The sequence below is a fragment of the Rhea americana genome, unplaced genomic scaffold, assembly GCF_003343005.1.
Source record: "Rhea americana isolate MKP2758 unplaced genomic scaffold, rheAme1 scaffold_62, whole genome shotgun sequence".
Lineage (NCBI taxonomy): Eukaryota > Metazoa > Chordata > Aves > Rheiformes > Rheidae > Rhea > Rhea americana.
In genome coordinates, this window is record NW_028186779.1 from 4203669 (window position 1) to 4226432 (window position 22764).

The window sequence follows — 22764 nt, forward strand, 5'->3', positions numbered from 1 at the left end:
TCATAGTTTGTTAGGAAGTTCGATTTGGAAATTGTCACTTCATCAAGACAAGATTAGGCCTCTGAATAACTGGCCTACCTGAAATAAACACCACAAGGTTACAACCTATTTGAATTGCCTACTATTATTTGATTTTTCATGTTAACTACCTAGCTTTAGGTATTAATTTTCACATCAACCTATGAAGTACTTCCAAATTTTTGCAGACCTTAAGCTTACATGTTAAGGCACTTACCATTCAAGTAAAACAGTTTTTATATAAACAAGCCTGGGAGATGGAACGAACATTTTACCAGAACATCAATTCTTTTTTTCTTTTTGAAAGAAAAGGAAAATAACATTGACCAAATATTTATAAAATTTTGCATCAAGAGAAAGGTTGTGTTTTATTATCTGAAATGAGCACAAAGTACACCTTCCACAATAACACTGAAAGCAGTGCAAAGACTGACAGTGACCTTTGACTAAAGGTAGTTCTGTAAAAAGAAAAATACCAAATAAATCAGTGCCCTGCTTTGATTGTTGTAAAATTTTTTTTTACATAAAAGTTGGTCCAAACTTACAAAAAAAGCACAAATGTGCATAGTTCAGAAGATCTGAAAGAGTGCCATAAAAAGCTGATGTCCCTAAATTTAGCATCCACTTAAAACTGCCAAAATACAAAATAAAATTCAGAACTAGAGTTTGTGAACATGTACAATCAATTTATCTAGTTTTCAGACAGCATGAGTTTTAAGCATTTTTAAATTTTCCTACTGTATGCAAGACCCTTTTCCACATAAAAATAAAGCTGTTGAATTAACATTATTCAAGTCTGCTGAAGTGCTGCTTTAAACTGCAGCTAGAAAACAAAGTTTTTCCAGGTAAAAATGATGTGCCTGAGGAAAAACAGATACTCAATATGGTAATCCTCTGCCTCGCCCTCTCACTGCAGATGTGCTAATGTGTCCCCTGTATCCTTGGGAAAAGCCAGGTCCTTGGGCAGGAGAAGTCCAAGTTTGTCCATGCATGTGGCCGATAGCACTAGGATTTTCCTGTAAATTACTTCCATAGCTATAGTTGTGCATCTTTGCAGGCAAAGAATGAGTACTCTCTGGCCCCGTGGAAGTGTCACCACTGTTTCCCAGAACYGAGATCGGGCCGTGGCTGTATTCAAACCTATGGTCTTTGTCTCCACTAAACAGCATGGGACCAGTGTTGAGGTAAATGTCTCCATAACCAGTTACTGAGCTGGGAAAGGATTCCGAAAAGGCAGACGGAGGAGGCGCAGTGCCAGAGTGAGATGAAGCAGTACTGTAGTTATCCAAAGGCTGAATATCCGAGTTTCCGAGGAAGCTCCTCCTTTCCAACGCTCCCGACGATCCACTTCCTATTCCATCACTACTACCATAGTGGGCGGACGAGAAGGAAGATGATCCAAAGTTATCCTTGTAGTCTGGGCCTGTCACATAGGTGTCTCTAGCCTGATAATCYGCACTCGTTTGTACTGGCTCCTCTGTCGTTGCCTGAGCTTGATGCTGAGCAAGCAGCTGTAGAAGAGCTGCTTTCACTCCTGCATGAGGATCTGTTCCTGAAGAGTTAGTTATAGGCAAATGCTGGTTCTCTGTCCGATAATCAAGGTCTTCGTCAGTGAGAGGGGGAGGCTCTGGTGGCTCTGGGGGACGCTGGTCTGGAGGCAGGATGCGAGGGCGTTCTTGTTCGGGCGTTCGGTTTAGAAGCCTCATCTCAGACTGCCTAACCAAGTCCTCTTGACCTACACAGACAAGAAAAGAAAGGCTCTGGAATAAAAATCTGCAATAACGATACCAGAAAGGAAAGGACTCTTTTCCCAACATTACAGAGCTCCGTTATTCAAGTCTAATTAACTAATTATTTAAGCTTAGTGGTAGTTGGGCAGATTATTTTGGAGAAGACAACAGCTTATTTGTCTGACGAGAATAATGCATGCTTCTCCTTCAAATAAAATGAACCAGCAATCAAAGCTGAAGAAAGTATTACAGCTCCTTTAAAAAAATTAACAGAGTGACAGATACTCTAGAAAGTTTGAAGAGGGAATAAAAAAGGTGTGGAAAACAGCACCCGCTTGGAAAGGTCTTGAGAAAGACACAGAGGGCCACTCTTCTACGGAACACCAAAAATTAAGGTTAAAAACAAAACAGAAAACAAACAAAAAAAATCCATACCACACCCAAACACCACAATCTTCAAAAAAAATGTATGTATTTTGAGGTGGCTTTGAACAGCTACGAACAACACAGAGCAATACTCAAACTACAATACAGTATGGCTGAAATAGCAATCCAAGAAAATCCACAAAGGTCCAAACTTTGAGAAGACCAAGGAAGCCACTACTGTGCCCAAACAGAAACCTGTAACTATATGCTTTAGTGAGAGTTACAAGTAACCACTTAGAGGATTTGATAGTAACAAATTGCTGTAGTTAGCATTAAAATAAATAAATAAATAATACTCTCCCCTGAAATGGGCTTTATCCAAAAGTGGAATCAAATTTGGCAAATTCAAGTAATAAACCTTCTACAGAAACCAGGCTTTTCTAGCAACACCACCACTAAAGCAACCACAAAAATAGCAATCCCCCCAAAAAAACCTTTTTCATCAGAAAAGCTACAGATACTTGTGCCCCTCCTACAACAGGGATTATCTTGCACTGTGTCTGCCCTGCACCTGTTACAGCAAGACACAAATGCCAAGGAGGCACTTACAACCTACCAAAACCAAAACGTGCAGCGGCTTGTACCTGAACAGAGCGATGGTTAGTTTGAAAGTTGAGCAACAGAGAGAAATCAGTTTAACCMTTGTATCTCCTATACTCAGACAGACTCATATGGTTAGCATGTTAACCCTTTACCCCCAAACTATTAAATCTCCACTGCTCAAGGTATTCGCTGGTGAGCGATAAAGCCTTTCAGTACCTGCAGACGTATATAATGACTTGATCAGATGTGGGTAAACGGGGGCTGGAGATTCCACGTCGTCCCGGCTGACGGACGCAGGAGTGGTGGGCTCTGGAGGCTGCCTGAGTTGCAACGACATTTCGTTTCCTGATCCGTTCTCCTTCTCCTCCAACACAAAATCTTTCTGTTTTGTTTGCTGAGCCTTTATTAACTGAGACAACAGAACAGCAAACGCACTCTGGACGGCTGCCTGGGCAGCGTCAGTCTCAACTTTAGGCTGACTCAGCTGAGCGGGTGGTACAGGAGGCTGCGTGACGGTGGGCTGTTTTAGAGGCTCCTGTTCTGGTGGTGGTGGCGGAGGCGGCGGCGGCTGCTGCTGCTGCTGTTCTGATTGTTTTTCACCTGCTGACAAAATTCCAGCAGGAAGATTTATTTTATTTAGTTGCTGCTGAGTCTCTGGGTTTACCTTAATATTCAACACTTGGGCAAACTGTGCCAAACTAACACTTGTTTTAGACTGTAGCAGGTTTAGCAGGATTGCCACTTCATTCTGGTTTAACTGCTGTCCAGTGCTTGTTTTTGCTAAAGACAAAAAAGGGTTTTTTTTTTAAGTATTATTTGGAACTGTCATATTTCAGAAACTCAAAATTAAGACTAATCTAGCATGGCTAATATAACCGGCAAAGCATGGCTTTGGACAACATTGAAATGGAATGCTTTTACAAATTAATTGACTTTAGGGCAGTATCTATAGCAAATGGAAAAGTAAGATCCAGTACAAACAAGATGAATTACAAGGGGTACGTACACACACTTGGACAGATGAGAAGGATCAAGCCAGAGCTCAATTTTCCACAATACAACTAAGCTGGAGCTTAAGGCCACCTGCTTTAGGCAACTCGAAGTCTGAAATTCCCCACAAAATTTCCTATCTTAGGTGTATCGCATTTCTCTGTTAACACATGGCCATCTGCAAAACACATTTCCAGTTATATTCTGGCCCATTCTAATTCAGCAGCTGGTTTCTACCACCTGCTCAACTGACCAGTCTCTAGGTGACCCAGAAGTTAGTGGCAGAAATGCAAAAGAGCTGAAAAAGGTAACAAGTGCTGAGTCTGAAGGACAAGAAGTCAACTATCAAGTAGCAGGAAAATGCAAATCTGTGATCATACGCAACTTCTTTAAAGAAATGGAGTTTATTTGCCACAAAGAAAGAGGASATGATGGCGAGGCGGGGAAATATGAACGAGGAAGTCTGTATATCAAAGTGTTTTCTTAATTTCAAACACCCATTATGTTAGTTTATTTTARAAGAAGAAAAGCAGCAGCATGGATTTTAACATGCTCCATGAGTAGATGACTTGGAGAAGAAAGGAAAGTTAAAAAGCAAGTGTGTGACTGTGCTGGCAGAGCYCTGAATTTCTGTAAGCCAGATCCATATGAGCACATTCTGTCTTCTTCTATTCTGCCTTTCTGCTAGTTTATCAGTATATTCATTGATGTCAGAATCAAATCCAAGTCTGAAAAAATGGTCATATGGACAAAATATTTGTTGTGATACTGCTGGTAAACTGAAAAGGCAACAATAAAAAAAAATGGCATTCAAATTTCAATTACACYTCTGCCAAATAAAGAAAAAAAGTAAAATAAATCAAACAGTTCCTCAAATTTCATTACTGGGCATCAGTTATAAATAGCATACTGCCCAAAATTACTGCTTTTATCAAGAACCAGTGAATGTAGAAATAGGCAGAAGAGGTAATCTCTTCTTTGCCCATGCATACATGCACAGAACTATCTGCTCACAGGACTAAAAAGAGCACAACTGGAAACAAAAGGACCATAAAATCCACAAAATGCTAACTTTCTTGAAGTGCACTGGGATGCAATCACTTAGAACTGACTGAGAGGGGTTCCAAGGACTGCAATGATTAAAAACCAAAACAAAATCAATCAATCAAAAAAAAAAAAAAAAAAAAAAAAAAAAAAAACCCAAACCACCACACCTTATATAGCAACCTTGTATTTGGCAATACAGAAAAAAATATATAATTTCTAATATTTTACATTGCTGACTTTCAATCAGATGTCAGGTTTGCAGTTGACTGTGTGACATCTACTCATCTATTTGATGGCATGCTAAAGTACCAGAAAGACAAAGAATTCTCTCAAGACTTGCAGAGTACAAGTTCAGCAGAAAAAAAAAAAAAAWAAAWAAAAATCTACCTACTCCATATTCTTTGATTAGTTTCATGCCCACTCTGGAAGCAAGCTGTATTTTGGGAAGCCTGGCCACAACAGAATTACTGAACTCTAAATAGCTCCTGTTAAATAACAAAATACAATAACCAAAGGTTTCATTCATGGATCAAAACATTAGCAATTGATCCAAGGCATCTTTAACCCCAAATTTTTGTTTTTGGCTCAGAAATAAATGCAATTATTTTGATTAAAGCATGCTCTTGTGCACTGACTTCTTTAGTGTGCATCATGAAGGGTTTTAAGTAAAGTACATTCAGGACTTCAAGATGTGCTTTGCTTAATACAGAAAACATGTCTATGCTAACTTGTCTGAATTCCACTGCAAATTTACATTCCTTCTTTTCTACCTCAATTATTTTTCTATGTATATATGTGCAATATAGGTCTGGATGATTCATTYCTCTATTTGGTTAGTTTGTTATGCATGGTTAGTTAATAGATTAATACAGTTAGTAATCTGTTAACAGGCCACTCACTGTAAAAACACCGAGAAAATAACTGCTACCCTTCAGAGTCTCTAAACTTACAGTTTTCATTTGTGGGGGGAAAAAAAATTCCAGCGGCTACCAAAAGCAATGTCTGAAATGCTGTCAAACTTTTAGCGTAAAGGTAATAAGTGCCAGAAGGCCACAGCTGGGTTATAGTGAGAAACAGGAGAAACAGGAACGAGAGGTAATAAGCTTCAGCGATCAGAAGAACATACTTTTACATTTTTGCACAGTGTATAAGCTCTGGTCTTTTGTTAAATGAAGAATTGATTCAAGGTGGTTAGTATCAAAGAATTTGCATGCCCAGAGAATTCATTGTCTTTAGCTGGGCTCCTGTATCAGTGTCATTTGATTTAACATCACTCTACACAATCAAAARTGGTCTAAATTAAACTTATGAGGTATCCATTAGATATTGTTACTCTGCTTTACATACTAACAAGGAACAGTACAAGTAYGCTTCAGACTGTAAGTTAAAAGTATGTCTGTTGAGAATACTCAGCAGTTTGGTGATGTCTGCATAAGGAAACAGCTACTTAACTCTTCATGTTGTATTTGTAAAATTGGTCTCCAAGCAAGACACTTGGGTTAAGTTTATGCTTTAATAGCTGTGCGAACTACAGAGGTAGCTACTTCTTGTTATAGTAGTGTTTAAGTCACAAGTTCAGCCCCAACAATTTGGAAAGCTGAAGACTAACACAACATGCTGAAGGCATCTATTTTATTKGGAGCAATGGTTGTTCTAAAATCTGCTTTCTGGTCAGTTTATCACTACCAATAGAATTCCTTCAATCTATGGAGACTGCGGTGACCTTAGTTARAATAGTAGATGACTCGTACAATTACAGAAAAGCCATAAATGAGAAGGAATAAAATCCTCTGAAAATACAGAGCAAGGCAGTAAGAGTTTTAACATTGTCTAAATTGAAAAATTAACACTTAAAAGGAATGCCCAGTKTCCAAAAGCAAAGGCAAATCTTCTGAAACAAAGATTTTTTTTAACTTACAATATTGTTTCTCCCTCAAGAATCCAGAAGACTTCAGTACTCTGAAAATAACATCTATAATTTCTAGATGTGCAATCCAAGTAGTAGGTAATTATAAAAACCGAAAATATTACTGACCAAGTGCTACACTAGAGTTGCCCTGAGTTTTGAGTTGGGAAGAAGTTTGCATGCCTTGTGGGGTGTTGGTTCTGCTCTCATCCATGCCTAGAGACAGATCCTTCCTAGGGACTTTTGCTGCTGTTGCGTCATCAGTCATGCCCATCTGCTTCTGTCTTCTGCGTTTCTTACTCCACAGCTCATGGCAATCCTGCCACAAAGGAAGGCTGCAAAGAATGATTAGAGATTATCAGTTTGACCAGGGAAATTTATTTACCTTTTTTTAACCACAAATAAGTGCTCAAATTGTACATMATGTAAGGTTTTTAAAGGTGAGCCTACTGGAACTTGTAAATACATCAAAAAATATCCAYGGCCAGAACAATATCAGAAATGCTTTTCTAGGTAAAATCTTTCTGCCTATTTCAATTTCCCTATATTGCACAAGGTCCCTCTGGCAGAGAAAGGGAACATATATCTTGAAATGATAATCAGTGTTGCCTTCTTGCAACTTGTACTCTTATTTATGAAAAAGGAAATTATTTGTGTAACTTAAGGCTTCAAAATAACTTGTAATCCAATAAATAAATGCTGCATGCTTGCTGTAAAACAGAACAGTCAAAGCTGCTATTTCAGCAAATGAAGAACAAGCTGCTGCATGACAGATCTCATGTATGATAGATAGTATGATAACGTGAGGCCTAGAAACCAGTAATAAACTAGGCTTCACCTTCTGGAATTGACTGAAGCCAAAATATCTTATGTGACCTTATGTTGCTGAGATCTGAGACAGCTCATTTTTTCAATACTGTGAGAGCAAGCCATTAAAATAGATGGTCAGAGGATCTTAAGTAATCCAATGCTTCCTGACTTCCAAGTCGCTGCTGATGAGTTCCAGCAGTTAAGTTCAACACTGACCCACAAACAACTCAACTTCTGTACATCCTTTTCTTTTTTTTTTCTTCCCAATGCAACAAGGGTGAAAAATGTAGGTCACAGTACAGCATTAATATGCAACAGGGTTAAAATTTTGTCATGAAAGAATTAAGAGCTTGTGTTATTAAATCTCTAAATTACAATAATATCAGAAAGTAATGCTTTGCAATAAAATTCTTGATTACCTATAACAAATAAGAGAATCTACTCAAAACATGAACATTGTGAAACCACTAGGCTGCTTAGTACAACTGCTGGACCACATTCAACCTACCCTAAAAAGTCKTCTTCTGATAATTCCCATCAGAACTACTAGAAACTGAAAACAAATATACTTAAAAGAACAATATTCTTACATTTAAGTCTGAAGGGAGCAATTTGGCTAACCTGATCTAATTTGCAGAGTAACAGAGAGTAACAAAGTTATCAAAATGAAGAATTTGAGGGGAGATGGTGGGGGCAATCAATTCCTTTGTCTTCTTGTAAAAGCACCACTTCTGCTGATATTTGTCCACAGTAATAGACATGGCTATTTAATGTTTATAATCTTACAGCACAGGCAACCAAGAAATTAGATTCCTTCTACCACCATCTCTAAATAATAATAGAAAGGGGGTGAACATCCCAATTCTGATCTGAGGAACATTGAGCCCTGTCCCACAGGGCTCAAAGAAATACCAAGAAAGGCAGTAAAACAGTGCCTTCTGTTTTCCCATTACATGCTAAAAACTGCCTGAGCAGACATTCATTTTCACCCAGGAACATGGAAAATTAGATGACACTCAAGAGCTACTGGAAAAAAACATTATAGCAACTGCTTCCTATGTTCTTCCTCTCCACAGGCAAGGTCAAAGATGTGCCAGGTATTTAGTCAACAGCAACCCACAGCAAGTGAGAAACTCATTGCTGAAAACATCCTGCAGTCCTTGCAAGCAGCACTGTCACTTTCTTTAAAGGAACAGCTGTATTCCTCTCCTGAAAGTAGGAGGATATTCTTCCAAGAGAACAATCAACTTCTGAAATAGACACACTTTAAAGCCCCCGAAAAATAAATTTCTTTCCCTTCACTTACTTTATATTGCGTATAAGTAGTACGCTGTATAGGTGATTCTGAGATTTTAATCAACAGGCTCTATTTAGATTGCTGATTAGTGATATTCAGTCAGTGATAATACACAGTGATATTCAGGCAATGAAAAAAACTCTTAATCTCATGTGTCAAGGACCATTAGAAACAATCTTCTGTAACAGATAAGTCCCCAAAGCTGTTAATAAAGTTATCAGATAAAACTCAAATAATTTTCCCTGTTTGTAACTAATGAAAAAGTCATCAGTTGTTTCATTCACCTTTACAGGCCGCCTTGCASTTCCAATTTACTCGAAGAGTAATAAGTGTTCTGTGTCTTAATAATTATACTGAGGGAAGAATTAAGCCTAAAGATTCTGTAACGTTTATTCATTTGTTTCTTAGAGCCTGTTCAAACATGATTTGCATAGATTAAACTTTTAGTCACTGCAAACACCCTACTGTACATTGCATTACATTGTACCTTATGGAAAAAAAAAAAAAAAAAAAAAAAAGAAGTGATCTTTTTCACCATTAGAGACATTCATATACATGGATCTTTTTTTTTAAATAGTACCAGCAAGGTACTATTCTGGTACCTTGGTCACTAATTCTGGGAAAGATAAATCAAACAGGTCTCAGACAGACTCTCAAAATCATTGCTACTGTGATGCAAGAGTCACTGAACTGCACGACCCTTTTAACGGAGAATTGTCATTATCCAACTCAATGCATTAACATTTTTGTTTTGCCACAAGCTACTTCAACTGAAACACGACGAGTTTAATGAAATCCATGTAGGTTCCCATTTTGCAGAGGTAAGTACCAACATTACAAAAAGAAATTACTTACTCCGGGGGAGGCATTTTTGATGGTTCCACATCGCGCAAAAACTCGCACTGAAGAGCTTGTTCGGCTGTACAGCGCTTGCTGGGATCCAAAGCAAGCATATAATCAAACAGATCTAGTGCAGCTGGTGGGATACTGCAAAAAGAACAGAACTGGGATAAGTGTCACATCTGTATTTTAGATCATGCACTTCTGTACAAAGTTTTAATACATATGCCACCCACCTCCAAACTGCCCCCCCCCCATCCCCCCCCCCCCCCGAAAAAAAAAATCACTCCTCAGATAACCTGCATGTTAACAAAATCTACACAGCTTGAACTGGGTAGTAAGTGGGAATATGATAAAGCTGGGATAAACTTCACCTTTCATTACCTGTGCAAGCACCTAGGTATGTGTGCGTGTGGGGGGGAGTAAGGGGGGAGGGGAGGGAGAATGGGATCTTCTTAGGCAATCCTTATGAAAATATGATAGTAAACAATTATATTTCTTTAGTTTTGTTTTTATGTATGGTTTGCTTGTTTAAAACATCTTCCTTACCAAAAACAAAAAAGAAAACAAAAACTGCATACCTTTTAAACAAGACTATATTGTTACTATATACTTTGGAATTTAGCAGAGTGAATTAAATTTTGATTGGTCTATAGATAATACTTCTATTGCTTTAGAAACATAAGCCCCATTAGTACAGACAGGATGATACATTTCTCCTAAACCTCAAAGTAGCTAAAGAAGGGGAAAAAATCCCTTTAAATAAACTTACAGCTGCTTTCCATAACTTTCATGTTTGATACTTGCACAAAACCAGTCCATTGGCACCTTTGTAGAATACATGGCTCAGATAACTCTTTTGTGTTGAATGAATTTATGACCAAAAAGACTGTAATGTTTACCAGATTACATATTTAATTGGAGCCAGTTGTCCTAGTAAAAAGCAATTAAGCAATCAAAGCTAGTTTTTGGACAAGGACGAAAAGCAGGTGTACCAGTCATGGAAAGCAAATGTTTCTTTAGGTGAAAGCTGACAGGTGGCCGAAATTTTAGGGCTTTCTTTCCCCTTCTTGAAGCTCCTATTAAACAGGGATTAATTAGTACTCTGTGGGTAACATGGGAAGGATAAGAACTTTAAGTCACTTTTCTTTACACTCCAACTAGGTACAGTCAGCCTCTAGAAAACAGTGAAAATTGTAAGTGTTCCAGGAAAATTTAATGCTACTATAGTTGGCTAAACTAATTCTTCATCCTTACAAAGCAAACTCTTCTCTCAGTTTTCGACGATACTGCTTCTTTGGTTTCATTGTGTTGAAATAAGCTAATTTTATAACATCAGGCCACACTGCTGGACAGGGACTCCCGCAAATTCGGCTGTACCAAAAAGACGGGAAAAAAGGGTGTGAGATCCAAAAACACAACTAAGCACAGCTGTCATTTTAACTCTAACAGGTACAGTGAATACAAAAATAAACCATAGTTTTTATGTTCAGACTCACTTAGCTGAAATTTCTCTACAGTTCATTAAATAATCACAAATTTTGTAGCAAAGATCACCACCCTTCACAGACCAAATTTCCTTTTAGAAGTCTATTGTGTGTGTGTCTTTTTTTTTCCCCTCCTATAGGAAGGCCTCTGCCATAACAAAAACTGTAAAAATGGAAAACTTAACCAACTAGATCTGGGCAGTATTCTGGATATTTGACTTGGAGAATTGGAAATGCCAGGTTTAAAGCTCTGACCTTTATGCTGTTAGCTCCCACGTCAATGAAAGATAAYATGCCAAATGCCTGAAGAGCACATTTCACGAACAACTTTAAGAATAAAGAGAATTTAGTTGCCACAGATGATGTACTGGGCAGAGGGGTGGAATCTCAATAACGCTAAAGGGTAGAAGTAAGATCGGACCAATAGAAAACTTGTGTATTTTACTTTAGTGATAAGTTTTATGTCCCAGGCTCAATCCATCTCCGCAAATGGAGTTATTTTAACCTCAGTCCTCTCACCTCATCCCCAACTGTTTTGCCCAACCCAAGGATAGCTAGAATGGGCTGACCAACAGCACATCTCTGAAAAGAGCAGGTGCTGGAGCTCACCATACTATGTAAGATTTAAAACTCTATGATTCAGCCAGTCATAAAGACACCATCTTGCAAATACGGTCCCCTAGTTCACACCGTCCATTAATTCCATTTAAACTGCAAGACACTTAATGGTCTTTTAGTTATTTTCATAACACTATGCAGACCATAGTTATGCTTGRTTTATGCTTGTTAGGGTATGTAACTTTAAGGAAGGAAAAAAAAAATCTAGCTTTTCCAATCAGAATTTAACTGCACTCCATCTTTGAACTTTAAAGTTAGGAAAGAATAAATGCAGTATTGTTGACTGTAACATGATGGCAGTAAAGATGCTGATAAAATAAAATTGATATACTACACTTTAAAAAAATCCAAAAATGCACAGTATCAATGAAGAAGATAAATCAGCTACAAACAGATAGCTGCCAGTCTTCTTCCAGTAGGAGAATGAATTTTACATTTTAATTTTTAAATTAAATCAGAATCTTAGTTTGCTGTACCAGACTTGCAAAGAAAATACAGAAGACCCCAAATGACTAAACTCTTAAGTGCTTCAATGCCATCTAGTGGTCAAAAGCAGAAAAGTCCCAACTCATAACATGAGTTTCATTCTTTTATACGAGAATGACGACTAACATGCTTTGCATCTCCTGAAAAACTTTGTTTTTAACCCAGATTAAACAGTAGTATATTCCTATATAATACATTATTAGCTGGTCAGAAAAGCAATCTCAATATTCAACTTTACTAATCCTTTTTATTCATTTTATTGCTTAAATAATTGTGACCATTTACTCTTCAGGTTCTGTAAATACTTTGAGACTTGCCCTCTTTTCCCCTTGCTTCTATAAAGGGGACCTCTCCCTACTTATAAGGTCAATTAGGACACCAGAATCAATAGCAAAATTTTGGCTTGCTGAATAAAGTAAAAAAAAAAAAAAGAAGCTCTAGTTTCACTGAGTAATATAAGTATCATCCTAAGATTTATCGGGTTGAGGAAGGAAAGAGAAAGTTTACCTCCATAAAGTGCCTGGCAGTTTGTAAGGGAAGAGGAAAATTCCCACCAAATATAAAGCTCAGGTGCACATATGTGGAAGAGTAGAAGCAAGAGCTCAAGGCAAGTAGCATGCAGAGAACCTACTCCTCCCAGACAGCTACTTGTCTTTATTATTCTCCAAGTTCTCCTTTTGATTTGCTACAAAGAAGCTGTTGTAACATTTCTTGAAGAATGAGCACTTAGACTACCCCGCTTTACAACTTCAGTAAAAGACAACTCCAGCTGCACTATAAACACCTTGCTGTTCWACTGTACCTTGCTACGGCCACAGAGTACACAAAAAATCTTCTCCACCTCTGATCAAAAGTCACTTAGTTTACACGCCCCTGAAAACTACTATCATTCTCGCTTTGGGTAATAAATAACTGAGTGTTGCTAAATGTTAGCAGTGCATTATCTCTGATTTAAATACTAATGGGGGAGGGGAGAAGGTAGTTTATGATGCACATACCAGTTGGTAGTGCCTGCAAGTTACCTTATAAGTTCCAGTTGAGCAAGTTCTTGATTTGCTTGAAATATTGGCTTTTTTGTAAAAAGTTCACCCAGGATGCAGCTGTAAAACAGTTTTGCACAATTCCATCATTACGTCTTCAATATAGACTGACAGAAACATCTAAGGTGTATTTCTGCCTTGTTATGCTTGCTACACTTCTGCATCAAATTCTTACCCACAGCTCCAGACATCAATAGCTGGTGTGTATCTTTCTTCTCCAAGTAGAAGTTCAGGAGGCCGATACCACAATGTAATAACTTTGTTGGTATATGGTCGGCTGTTGGAGGGGAGGAAAAGAAAAAAAAAAAGAGGACTATCATTTTACTATGATCTCACTGTTGAAAGATATTTTGAGGGCTTTACTTCTGTGGCGTTGCTTAAGAACATTACAATCTTCCATTCCCTTTTCCTAATTTGAGTCCTGCAATTGTACAAAAACACACACAACTGTCTGCCCAATATGGTTCAAAAGACAGCCTGAAATAGACCTTAAAAATATAATCACAGAGCCATCTTAATGCTCTGCGAATCCTGTATTATTTAAATAGCAATACTATTTATTTGTTACACTGCTAATCAATTCAACAGAAGGACCTAACTGGATAAAGCCAGTAATTTTGGGGCAGCTATTGATTACTAGAATGATGAACACAGGATCTCTACAGGCATATTAAAAAAAAAAAAAAGAGAGAGAGAGAGAGAGAGAGAGAGAGAGAAAGAAAGAAAAGTCACACACACACCCTAAGAAAAAATAAAAGAGACAGAGCCTGTCTCTTGCATTATATTCTTCAACAACTACAATTTCAAAGACTGAATGCTTCCAATATCTTCCTATATTTCAACATCTTTAAATCTTTAACTGGAAATTATGGTAGTTGTGAATAACCCTTTCAATCTCGATACTGAAGCAGAGATTCCCCTATCTCAGACAGAACTTTCATGGACAGGCCAAGAAACACCATCAACAGTTCAGGATGGAAGCCATAAAACCGACACTAGTTTATTTCTTCTTTCCAAACAGGATGTCTTAGAAGGGATCCAAAAACTTTCAGTTTTAATAATTCACTCTTATCAGTACAAAGCAAGTCCAAATAGAAAGCAAAATAACATAAAATATGCTACTTGAATAATCTTAGCATAAAGCCTAAAAAGCTCTTACAATGTACTCAGTGTTATCATTTCCAAAAAACACCCAACTCTTTTCAGGAAGAAACTCCCCAATTCATTTTTTAAAAYGTAGTATGCTTTTGGAAACAATCCAATGGATTCAAACGGAAACATTTGTCATGTTTCTCTCTGAAGCATACATTCCTCTACAAAATGTTGACATGGTATGGACTTTCTCTATAGGCATAGCAACTGTACATATATTAGTTTGCAGTACWTTTTGTTTGAACAGATGCTTTCTTACACAGCCTGTCAGAGCCCTTACTCCAAATGTTTCAAATCCAAATAATAATATTTAAAGGAACACAACTATAACCAGCCAGAACTTACTTTGAATTAAAACTTTATTTTCTCCTCATTATGCTTGTACTAAATTCTGCATCCTTTTGAACAATACGTAGTTCTAAACAACAGTGAAATAAGTGTAAAATATATAAATTTAAACAGCAGCTATCACACAGTTGTTGGCATACGTTAAATTGTGTCTGTTGCTGCAGGTCAGAAGCTACTCAAAAGGAAATTGAATGACAAAAGAATTGTCAAACTCTACTAATGAGACTCTAATTACCATCCCAAGCTCAACAAGCAATTATATTAGCCAGCATAAGCACATTTTAATCTTTGTTTCATTGCTGTATAAACAGGGTAATAATACTGCTATTTTTATATATAGTAAAATCTGTCATTTACACCATAAAGACACTGAACTTTAAATCTTTCAACTTTTAATGAACACTTACTTTTACAATCAAAATGGAAATAAATAACAGCCACAGTAAACCAAAGCAAAAAAATTGTATCATTTTGGTGCACACTAAAATAGTGAGGTAGGACAGTATCCGTCCATTTTACTACAAATACCTCCATAGAGAAACTGCATTGCCCATCAGCTGCTTAAGAGGATCTTATCCTGCCACTATCCTGAACAGTTTCCATAAGTGTATTTAAGCATATGTTCCTGAAATACAGCACAGAAGATGATGAAACAATGTCATCACCATCAACAACAAGCTCAAAGCTCTGTGAGAGGACAACGTGCTCATAAAACCAACATTACGGGTCTTGTTTTCCAAATCAGGCCCACAGAAATCAAAATAAGTTCAAGTACCTAACATTCTCTGGATGCAACCACCTGATGTAYGTAATAAACAATGTATGTATAATAAATACACAGCCTGAATTCTGAAAACGCATATTACCACTTACCACATGACAAACACAAGACACCACAATAAACGTTTAAGTAGTTCTTAATCATACCAGTTGTGCGCCTGTTTCTTAGTTATAAATATACTGAAGCCAACAACAACAGAAGCACAAGTCACAAGAAGTTTCAGAATTATTATTTTTTTTTATTTAAACTCATACCTGTTTCCAGCAAATTCAACATGACTGACTGCCTAAAGAATAAAATCAACTTCTTCAAACTTAAGGTTAAACCTTAGGCCAAAATAATGYCTTTTAAAAAAATATTGTACAATGATACTTATCAATATTAATCGCAGAAGCATAAAAATTCCACTTTCCTCTTCCTAAATAAACCTTTCCCAGGTATAAAAAACAAAAAGAATGTATTTTAGGTTTACAGGACCAGAAACTAATACTAAGTATAAACCTATATCCTGAKAGAGCCTACTCAGAACTGCAACCCTTCATTTCCAATCTATTCATGTCTCTTCTCAAATTATTTATCCAGAACACTTGCAAAGGCAATGTATTTACACAGAGAAGTTTTTGTTTTTATGCAGTACAAGACATGCACACTTCTTTCGTTCTCTTAAACAATCATTTATGTTGCAGTATCATAAACRTGTCCTCTTAAAAAAAAAAAATCCTCTTCTCTGGCCCCCACAATACTCGTAATGCTGTAAGGAATCAAGCTTTTAAATGCTTTTCCACATTATGATATCATCTTACCTTTCTTCTGAGTTGTACAGCCGAGCAAGCCCAAAATCTGCAAGCTTAATCTGCCCTCTGGTGGAAAAAGCAAAGAATTACTCAGTGGTTAATCCTGTTAAGATTTCTTCCCCCAAATGAGGTTAAGTTTCAGATTTTCAGACAGCTGCAACTGAACACTAATTCACATCAATGATGAGGAAACATCTTATGATCTATGCATCCCTTCAATTAACTAAGTCAATGCTAATTGACTTAGTATCAAAGAAAGGTAAGCAAAATAAAAAAATATTCAAATGGCATCAGTATCACAGGATATTAATCAGAACTCTAGATGTATACTGTAAAGCATTCAAACCAGCAACACTGCAGCAAAAATCTGAAGGAGGAACCTGCTGATTTCTTATGCCTAACAGTTAAAATAATGCCAGTATAATAATTTCTACAGCAAATGACATATGACAGCAAATGACAGTCATGCTTCCTTGTAAGAAGTTGTCAATSTCCTATTTACTCTTGAAAAAGTGTAAATTTGGCCTTTAAATCAGAGTGACTGACCAGRTAAGGGCTTCTATTTTTGTGACTGTAGCCAACTTGTGAATGACACTGCCCCCAAGCCCTTCTTCAGCTTTCCTACGGAGGAGGGGAAGCACGAAAGAAGCACACAGAGCTTCCGCCTGGCCTTTCCCGCGGCTGAAAGGCCCTGCACAAAACACGCAGACTACCAGACAACCGGATGCTCCCACCATCCGTAAAGTTTGCATGTTTTATACAGAAGGCTATCTGCACGCTTCTAATGCATGAAATGAACGTGGAAGTGGGTTTTGTTGTWGKTGTTGTTTATTTGTTTATTTATAAAGTTCTGAGCTTTTAAAACTCCTGTCACCTGGAAATACTGCAAAGTTCAGGTTAGTTCATCAAAGTAGGTAAGAATTGTTGTTGTGTGTAAAAATTATGCTTTTGTGACATCAAAACATACAGATTAGCATTTCCATTGCATTTTCCCTTCAGATATGTGCTTGGAATTTCTTTTACATTTCATGGAGATTCCCCAGAAGCAAAGAAACTTATCCCTCAAGTTAATATGCTTGTTCCTCAGATACTGTATAGATTATCAATGAATTTCTGACCAAAGACATTTAAGTTGCAGAGCTGAAAAAATAAAACAGACAATCCATGTGTATGGCTTCAGGCTGTAACTGGTAATGGGATTTAAGAAGCATTGGTTTAAAATTAGACAGACCAACTTTTCCTTCCTCCAATGGACACCTCTAAGGATGCTCAGAAAGTATCCTGGAAGGAAGCATTTGCATCCTGGAGTGGGTAGAGCATGGTACAATAGAAAGTACTGCCTCTACTGTAATGAGCTTTCTCCACCACCAAGTTACGTACACCTCGGCTGCTGAGCTCCCAAAGGTGCGCAGCGTCAGCATCAACGCTACAGATCAGGACACGAGCAAAAAAATAAGCAGGTAGAGCACAGGCAAGGTGGGAGATGTGGAGACCCACACCCAAAGAACAGAAGGAAGAAAGGAAAAACTGAACTAGGGCAAAACCAAGCAGGACAAAATTGGGCCCTGCTAAGTGAGATCAATCCGTCTTGCCCAGTATTCTGTTTCCAACACTGGCAAATGTGGGTTAATAGGGAGAACACATTAACCTGCCCACTTTAAGGCTCATTTTCCTTGTGCTTGACCAGTCCCTGCAGGGGTGAAAGAGCACATATCCCTACCTATTCCCTTTGGTATCTGTTAATGTGGCAGCAAATACTAGACGCCACCTGTTCCGTTAGGAGACTCTTACTTGTTTTAAATCTCTCTCTTACTAGTCTCTACAATTGCTCTTTGATTTTAGAATTGCTGGATTCATTGAATAACAGTTCTGCATTAAAGTCATCCACAATCTTCATAGTTCTGCAAGCCCCAGTCATACCTCCTCTCCAAAATGAGGAAGAGTCCCTGCTTTTTTCTTCTCCTTCCATCCCCTTAACTGTCCTTCCCTGCATTGCTCTAGTTCTACCGTATTACTCTGACACATAATTGAAGATACAGACACAAAAATTTACACAGTAGCAATATTTTTTCTGTCTTGTTCTCAATATCCTTCCTGAACAGCATTTTTCCCCATCRTTACTAGTTTAAAAAGAAATATTCTTAGCCCCATTTGATTGTTGGCTATAAGTGCAATYCAAAATTAATAGAATTTAGTTTGAACATGTCTGGTCAAATATTCTTTTAAAGCATTGTGCAAATGGTGATCTCAGAATTATGTCGCAAAGAACCAGCCTACCAGCACTTATTTTGAAATGAGATAGCAAAAAGAACACACATGAAACACTTATTTCCTAAAATTCTGTTTTAATATATTTGTATTCATACCCATTACGCATATAGTAACCTAATAGATTTAAGTTTTAATCCTGCTATTCCAACACAGATGAAGTTTAACAAATAACTGCAGGATCCAATCTTAAGATCTGTAAAAATCAGATTAATATTTTACAATTGGTTTCAAAGAAACTAGACAATCAAAATAAAAGGGGTTTTCAGTGACCTAAAGCAGGTGAACTCCGAAGATTAAATAAAAGATTTAAGATATTAACATACAACTTTTTACATACATGAAATAATATTCATACCTATTATTTAGTAGAATATTTGAACATTTGATATCTCTGTGCAAAAAGTTCTTCTTATGGCAATAGGCCAAGCCCTCCATCAGCTGTCTCATGAATGATTTTATATGATTTTCATTAAAATGAACCAAACCAGATTCCAGCAGTCCCATCAAGTCATGGTCCATATATTCAAATACCAGATAAAATGCACCTAAGAGAAACGTTAAGACAGAGAGAAAGAGACTAGTTAAATGCAGTCCAAAACGCTGCTGCACTCTACTTGTGAAAGCAAGAAGTATTTTTCACACATAACTATTTACATTTTTGCAGTATTTACAGCTACATCCTACTTCCAATAACAATAATGAAATAGTGTTATAAAATGTTGTCTTAATATTGTTTTTCCATGCAAACATTTATTCTAGCTGCCTAATATTTGAAAAAACAAATAAAACTCCACCAGTGCTTTAATCTAGGTAGACATGTACTCTCCATGTGGATCTCCATTTTATTTAAGGAAAATTTAACTGGGTTAGTATTCCCCAACTAAAGTTTGTGGAGAAATCTAGAAACAAAATAAATATAGCATTAGTTCATCTGTCGTCATTTTTTGACTTTAAGATTCCACTGCGAAGCTGAGTCAGAAATAAGTCTGTCCTTCTCAGACTAGAAGCACCTATAAGGCAAGACAAAAAGAAAAAGCAGAGCTGACCGACTAGCCAGAGGAACAGCTTCAAAGACAAGTCCATGTGCCAAATTGCCACATACCTATATTAAGCATAATGGAATCTGGTCTTATCTTGTATTAGCGTGTGTTATTCCACAAACAAACCAACTGAAATCTAGACTCTCTGATACAAGTAAGGGTACTTAAAGAGGAAAAGTGCCGAGTACTTCAGAAGCAGTAACAACTGATCCACTTTTGCCTATTTCTTCCCCTTCTTCTTGAACTGTGAGGCAAAAAATTTCAAAGGCATCCTTCTAGTAAATATAAATAACTTCTGCCTAACAAGAACTTCTTATAGGCTCTAGTTTTTCCATCTTAACAGTTTCAGTTCAGAAGCTGATGAAAGTCTTGCAGCAACAACTGGCAGTCAGCCTGCCAAAACGTACACATACACGACCAAATGCTAACACACTAGCCTGACTTCTGCACAGTAGTTGAAAAATGAATAAAGTGCCAAATCACCAAGTTTAAACTGTGTCCTCTAGTATTTAAGCAAATAAGAAAATTACTCATACAGTAACTGTTAAACCTGAGACAATCAGYCAACAGCAACTAAACTACAAGCCGCTGCATAAAACACTTGTGGTTTGTGGYTTTTAATGCAGCTCCCTTTTCCCTGTTGTACATCATGTGGAGCAAGCAAAATAACCATTGGTGTGCAGCATGTAAATTGACCAGGTATAGCCCAATCCTACTGCTTCCAGAAAAGAAAAGGAGGAAGTGTTAAGAGCTGTAGAGAACCCAAATCTGCTCTGTTGTAATATTTGCATAATGGGGTTGCACCAGTTCAGGATGTTAAAAGCACAGAGATTCCTAGTGGTTGTCTTGGGAAATAAAGTAACTATCTAGTGTTTGGGTTATTTCATTGCCACTTGCCAAAGTATAAACCAAAGCTTTTAAAATCCCATCAAACACAACACCTGATCTATGTGCTGCAGTGCCAGATTACTCTAGACRTCCCTTTTTGCAGGCAGCTCAACCAAATTGAATACCAATGATCCTGAGATCCTCCTTCTCTGGAATACAAATGAAGTTCAACTATCACGCCAGCAGCTACACATAAGTCCATGCAGCGAGAAGAAAGGTTGGGAAGGGTCAGTGGGATTTYGGACCTTCTTAGAACAGCTGAACCCAGACTTCTTTTTTATATGCAAAATAAGCTCCATACCTTGAGCCATTTCCTGCCTGGGAGATCTTTCACCACTGTTCATAACCAGCCACCACAGTTGGTACCCTCATACAAGARGGAAAGCTGACAGCAATGGAGACAAGTCATAAATAAAACAGAGTAATACCYAGGTGACAACATCCAATTATTTATATACTCTGCCGCTCTCATTATGAAACATACCCTACCGTAGCAAGTTTAAATGCCAAATGCTCCTTCCATATCAGAGCAAAGGCAAACGCATGATTTCATTATACATTACTGCCTACATATTATACAATGTTGGAGGTGAAGGCATTTTTTTAAAAAAAAAAAAAAAAAAACTCATTGTCAAGGCTGAGTCTTCTTCCTTGGTTATGAGGAACTATTAAAACTAGCCTAGTAACCTTGTCAGTCTAACCATTACAAATTTTATTTTTAGTATTGTTTAAACTTTATTTAGAAGTAAATATGGCTGCAAAAAAGGTATTAAGCAAACTGAAGTGAAACCTGTTAGTTTATTTTTGGGTGAACGAACTGCTGTAAGTTTGCAGTTTCAGTGAATATTAAGTTACGTGATTCTAGCTGATCACTTCAGATTGCCATTAGCTTTCATTAGATCAGKGGGATTTGAGCCTTCCTAATATGCAGAGGAAACTATAGACACTCAGGAAGAAGAAAACAGAAGATTTCCCAAACAACGCACAGGCAGAAGTGAAAACAACAGATAAAAAGAATCATTCTTTCCTTTACAAGGTCAAGATGCTCAATAACTTGGAGGTTATGTTTTAAAATGACCTATTGCTCCATGATAGCTTCCCCCAATATCCACATTTCTAAAAGGAGTGTCACAGAAACACCAAAAGCAGTGTTACTGTAAAATGCATGCAATTCAAATGAACCTAGAATTACTTATTTGACTTCTATCCTACTGCTGTTATAATAGACCTGCACTGCTTGATCAATAAGTACTTGTGGGGAGGGAGGCAGCCTACAGTCCATTTTCATATGCTGCAAGACAGCACTGATGTCTTTGCCCAATTTTCCTTGCTAATACCATGTAGCTCATCTTTGTTCCTTCACCTACTGAGATAATAAGATTCCTCAGAGGATAAGCACAGTCCCTTCTCCAGTAATGGAACTCTTAACACCRGCAAAGTAACTGAAACATCAAATGAGGTGGGTGTAATGCTGTAAGGCCAGGCATATAAAATGAACAAGTCCACAAAACATAGTACAGATGATCTGCAGCATACAAAGGATCTTCCAATGGGCTGAAAAACCCAATAAAATATACTTTACATTTCTGTGATGCAGCCTTTTTTTTTTTTTTTTTTTTTTGTACTGTCACCAAATCACACAGAGGAGCCAGCAAAGCAGGACACCAAGTTATGCATTTTCTCCCAAAGCAAGCTACAAATGCTTGGGTTTGGGGGGTAGGAGAGGATCCAAGAGCTTAAACAGGTAACAGTTTAAGTCAATACTTTCCAAATGTAACTTCATAAAGAAACTGGTTTTGGTTTCTCAAAATATCTGATTAAATACAGATCAGAGAGGCTACATTACCCGCAAACCTTAATTTAATCTTTGCATATAGGCATTACACTATCTTGAAATACAAAAAGCTGTTAAAAAACCCTGAAGGATCCTTGCCTCATTCAATGCACAGTATGTACAGCGTTGCGGAACAGCTGCTCAGTATTTTGCTCTATCCTCACCATTTAAAACATGGCCCTATGCCTTACTTATTGTTATCTTTTAAACCCTGTTTGGACAACACAAGTGTCAATGTCTCCTTTATTTCTTTTTTAAATAATGTTTGCCACTGTAAATATACAATGTTTCAAGCAATTTGTCTTTGAAATGTTAATCATGACGTGACTATAGCCCTCTTACAGAAGAATGGTTACAGCAATGAAAGACAATGTTCAGATCCTCCAAGAATATTTTTAAGTTCAATCTGAGATGCTTA

General features: G+C 37.4%; 1 protein-coding gene across 6 annotated transcripts in view; it reads right to left on the minus strand.

The window, feature by feature from the left end:
• Positions 1–351: 351 nt before the first annotated feature.
• Positions 352–22764, minus strand: part of CDK13 (cyclin dependent kinase 13) — a 50166-nt gene continuing 27753 nt past the window's right edge. The window contains exons 6-14 of one of the 6 annotated variants that reach the window (XM_085320212.1): positions 18940–19129; positions 16323–16379; positions 13414–13515; positions 13221–13298; positions 10865–10981; positions 9623–9754; positions 6844–6995; positions 2934–3317; positions 352–1753 (exon numbers count right to left, since the gene is read on the minus strand). In XM_085320212.1, coding sequence (XP_085176338.1) covers positions 897–1753; positions 2934–3317; positions 6844–6995; positions 9623–9754; positions 10865–10981; positions 13221–13298; positions 13414–13515; positions 16323–16379; positions 18940–19129 — 2069 coding nt within the window. In that variant the 3' untranslated portion in view covers positions 352–896. Of the gene's footprint in view, positions 1754–2933; positions 3498–6789; positions 6996–9622; positions 9755–10864; positions 10982–13220; positions 13299–13413; positions 13516–16322; positions 16380–18939; positions 19130–22764 lie in introns of all 6 variants that reach the window. The other 5 variants (XM_085320211.1, XM_085320208.1, XM_085320210.1 and 2 more) reach the window with 5 other exon arrangements.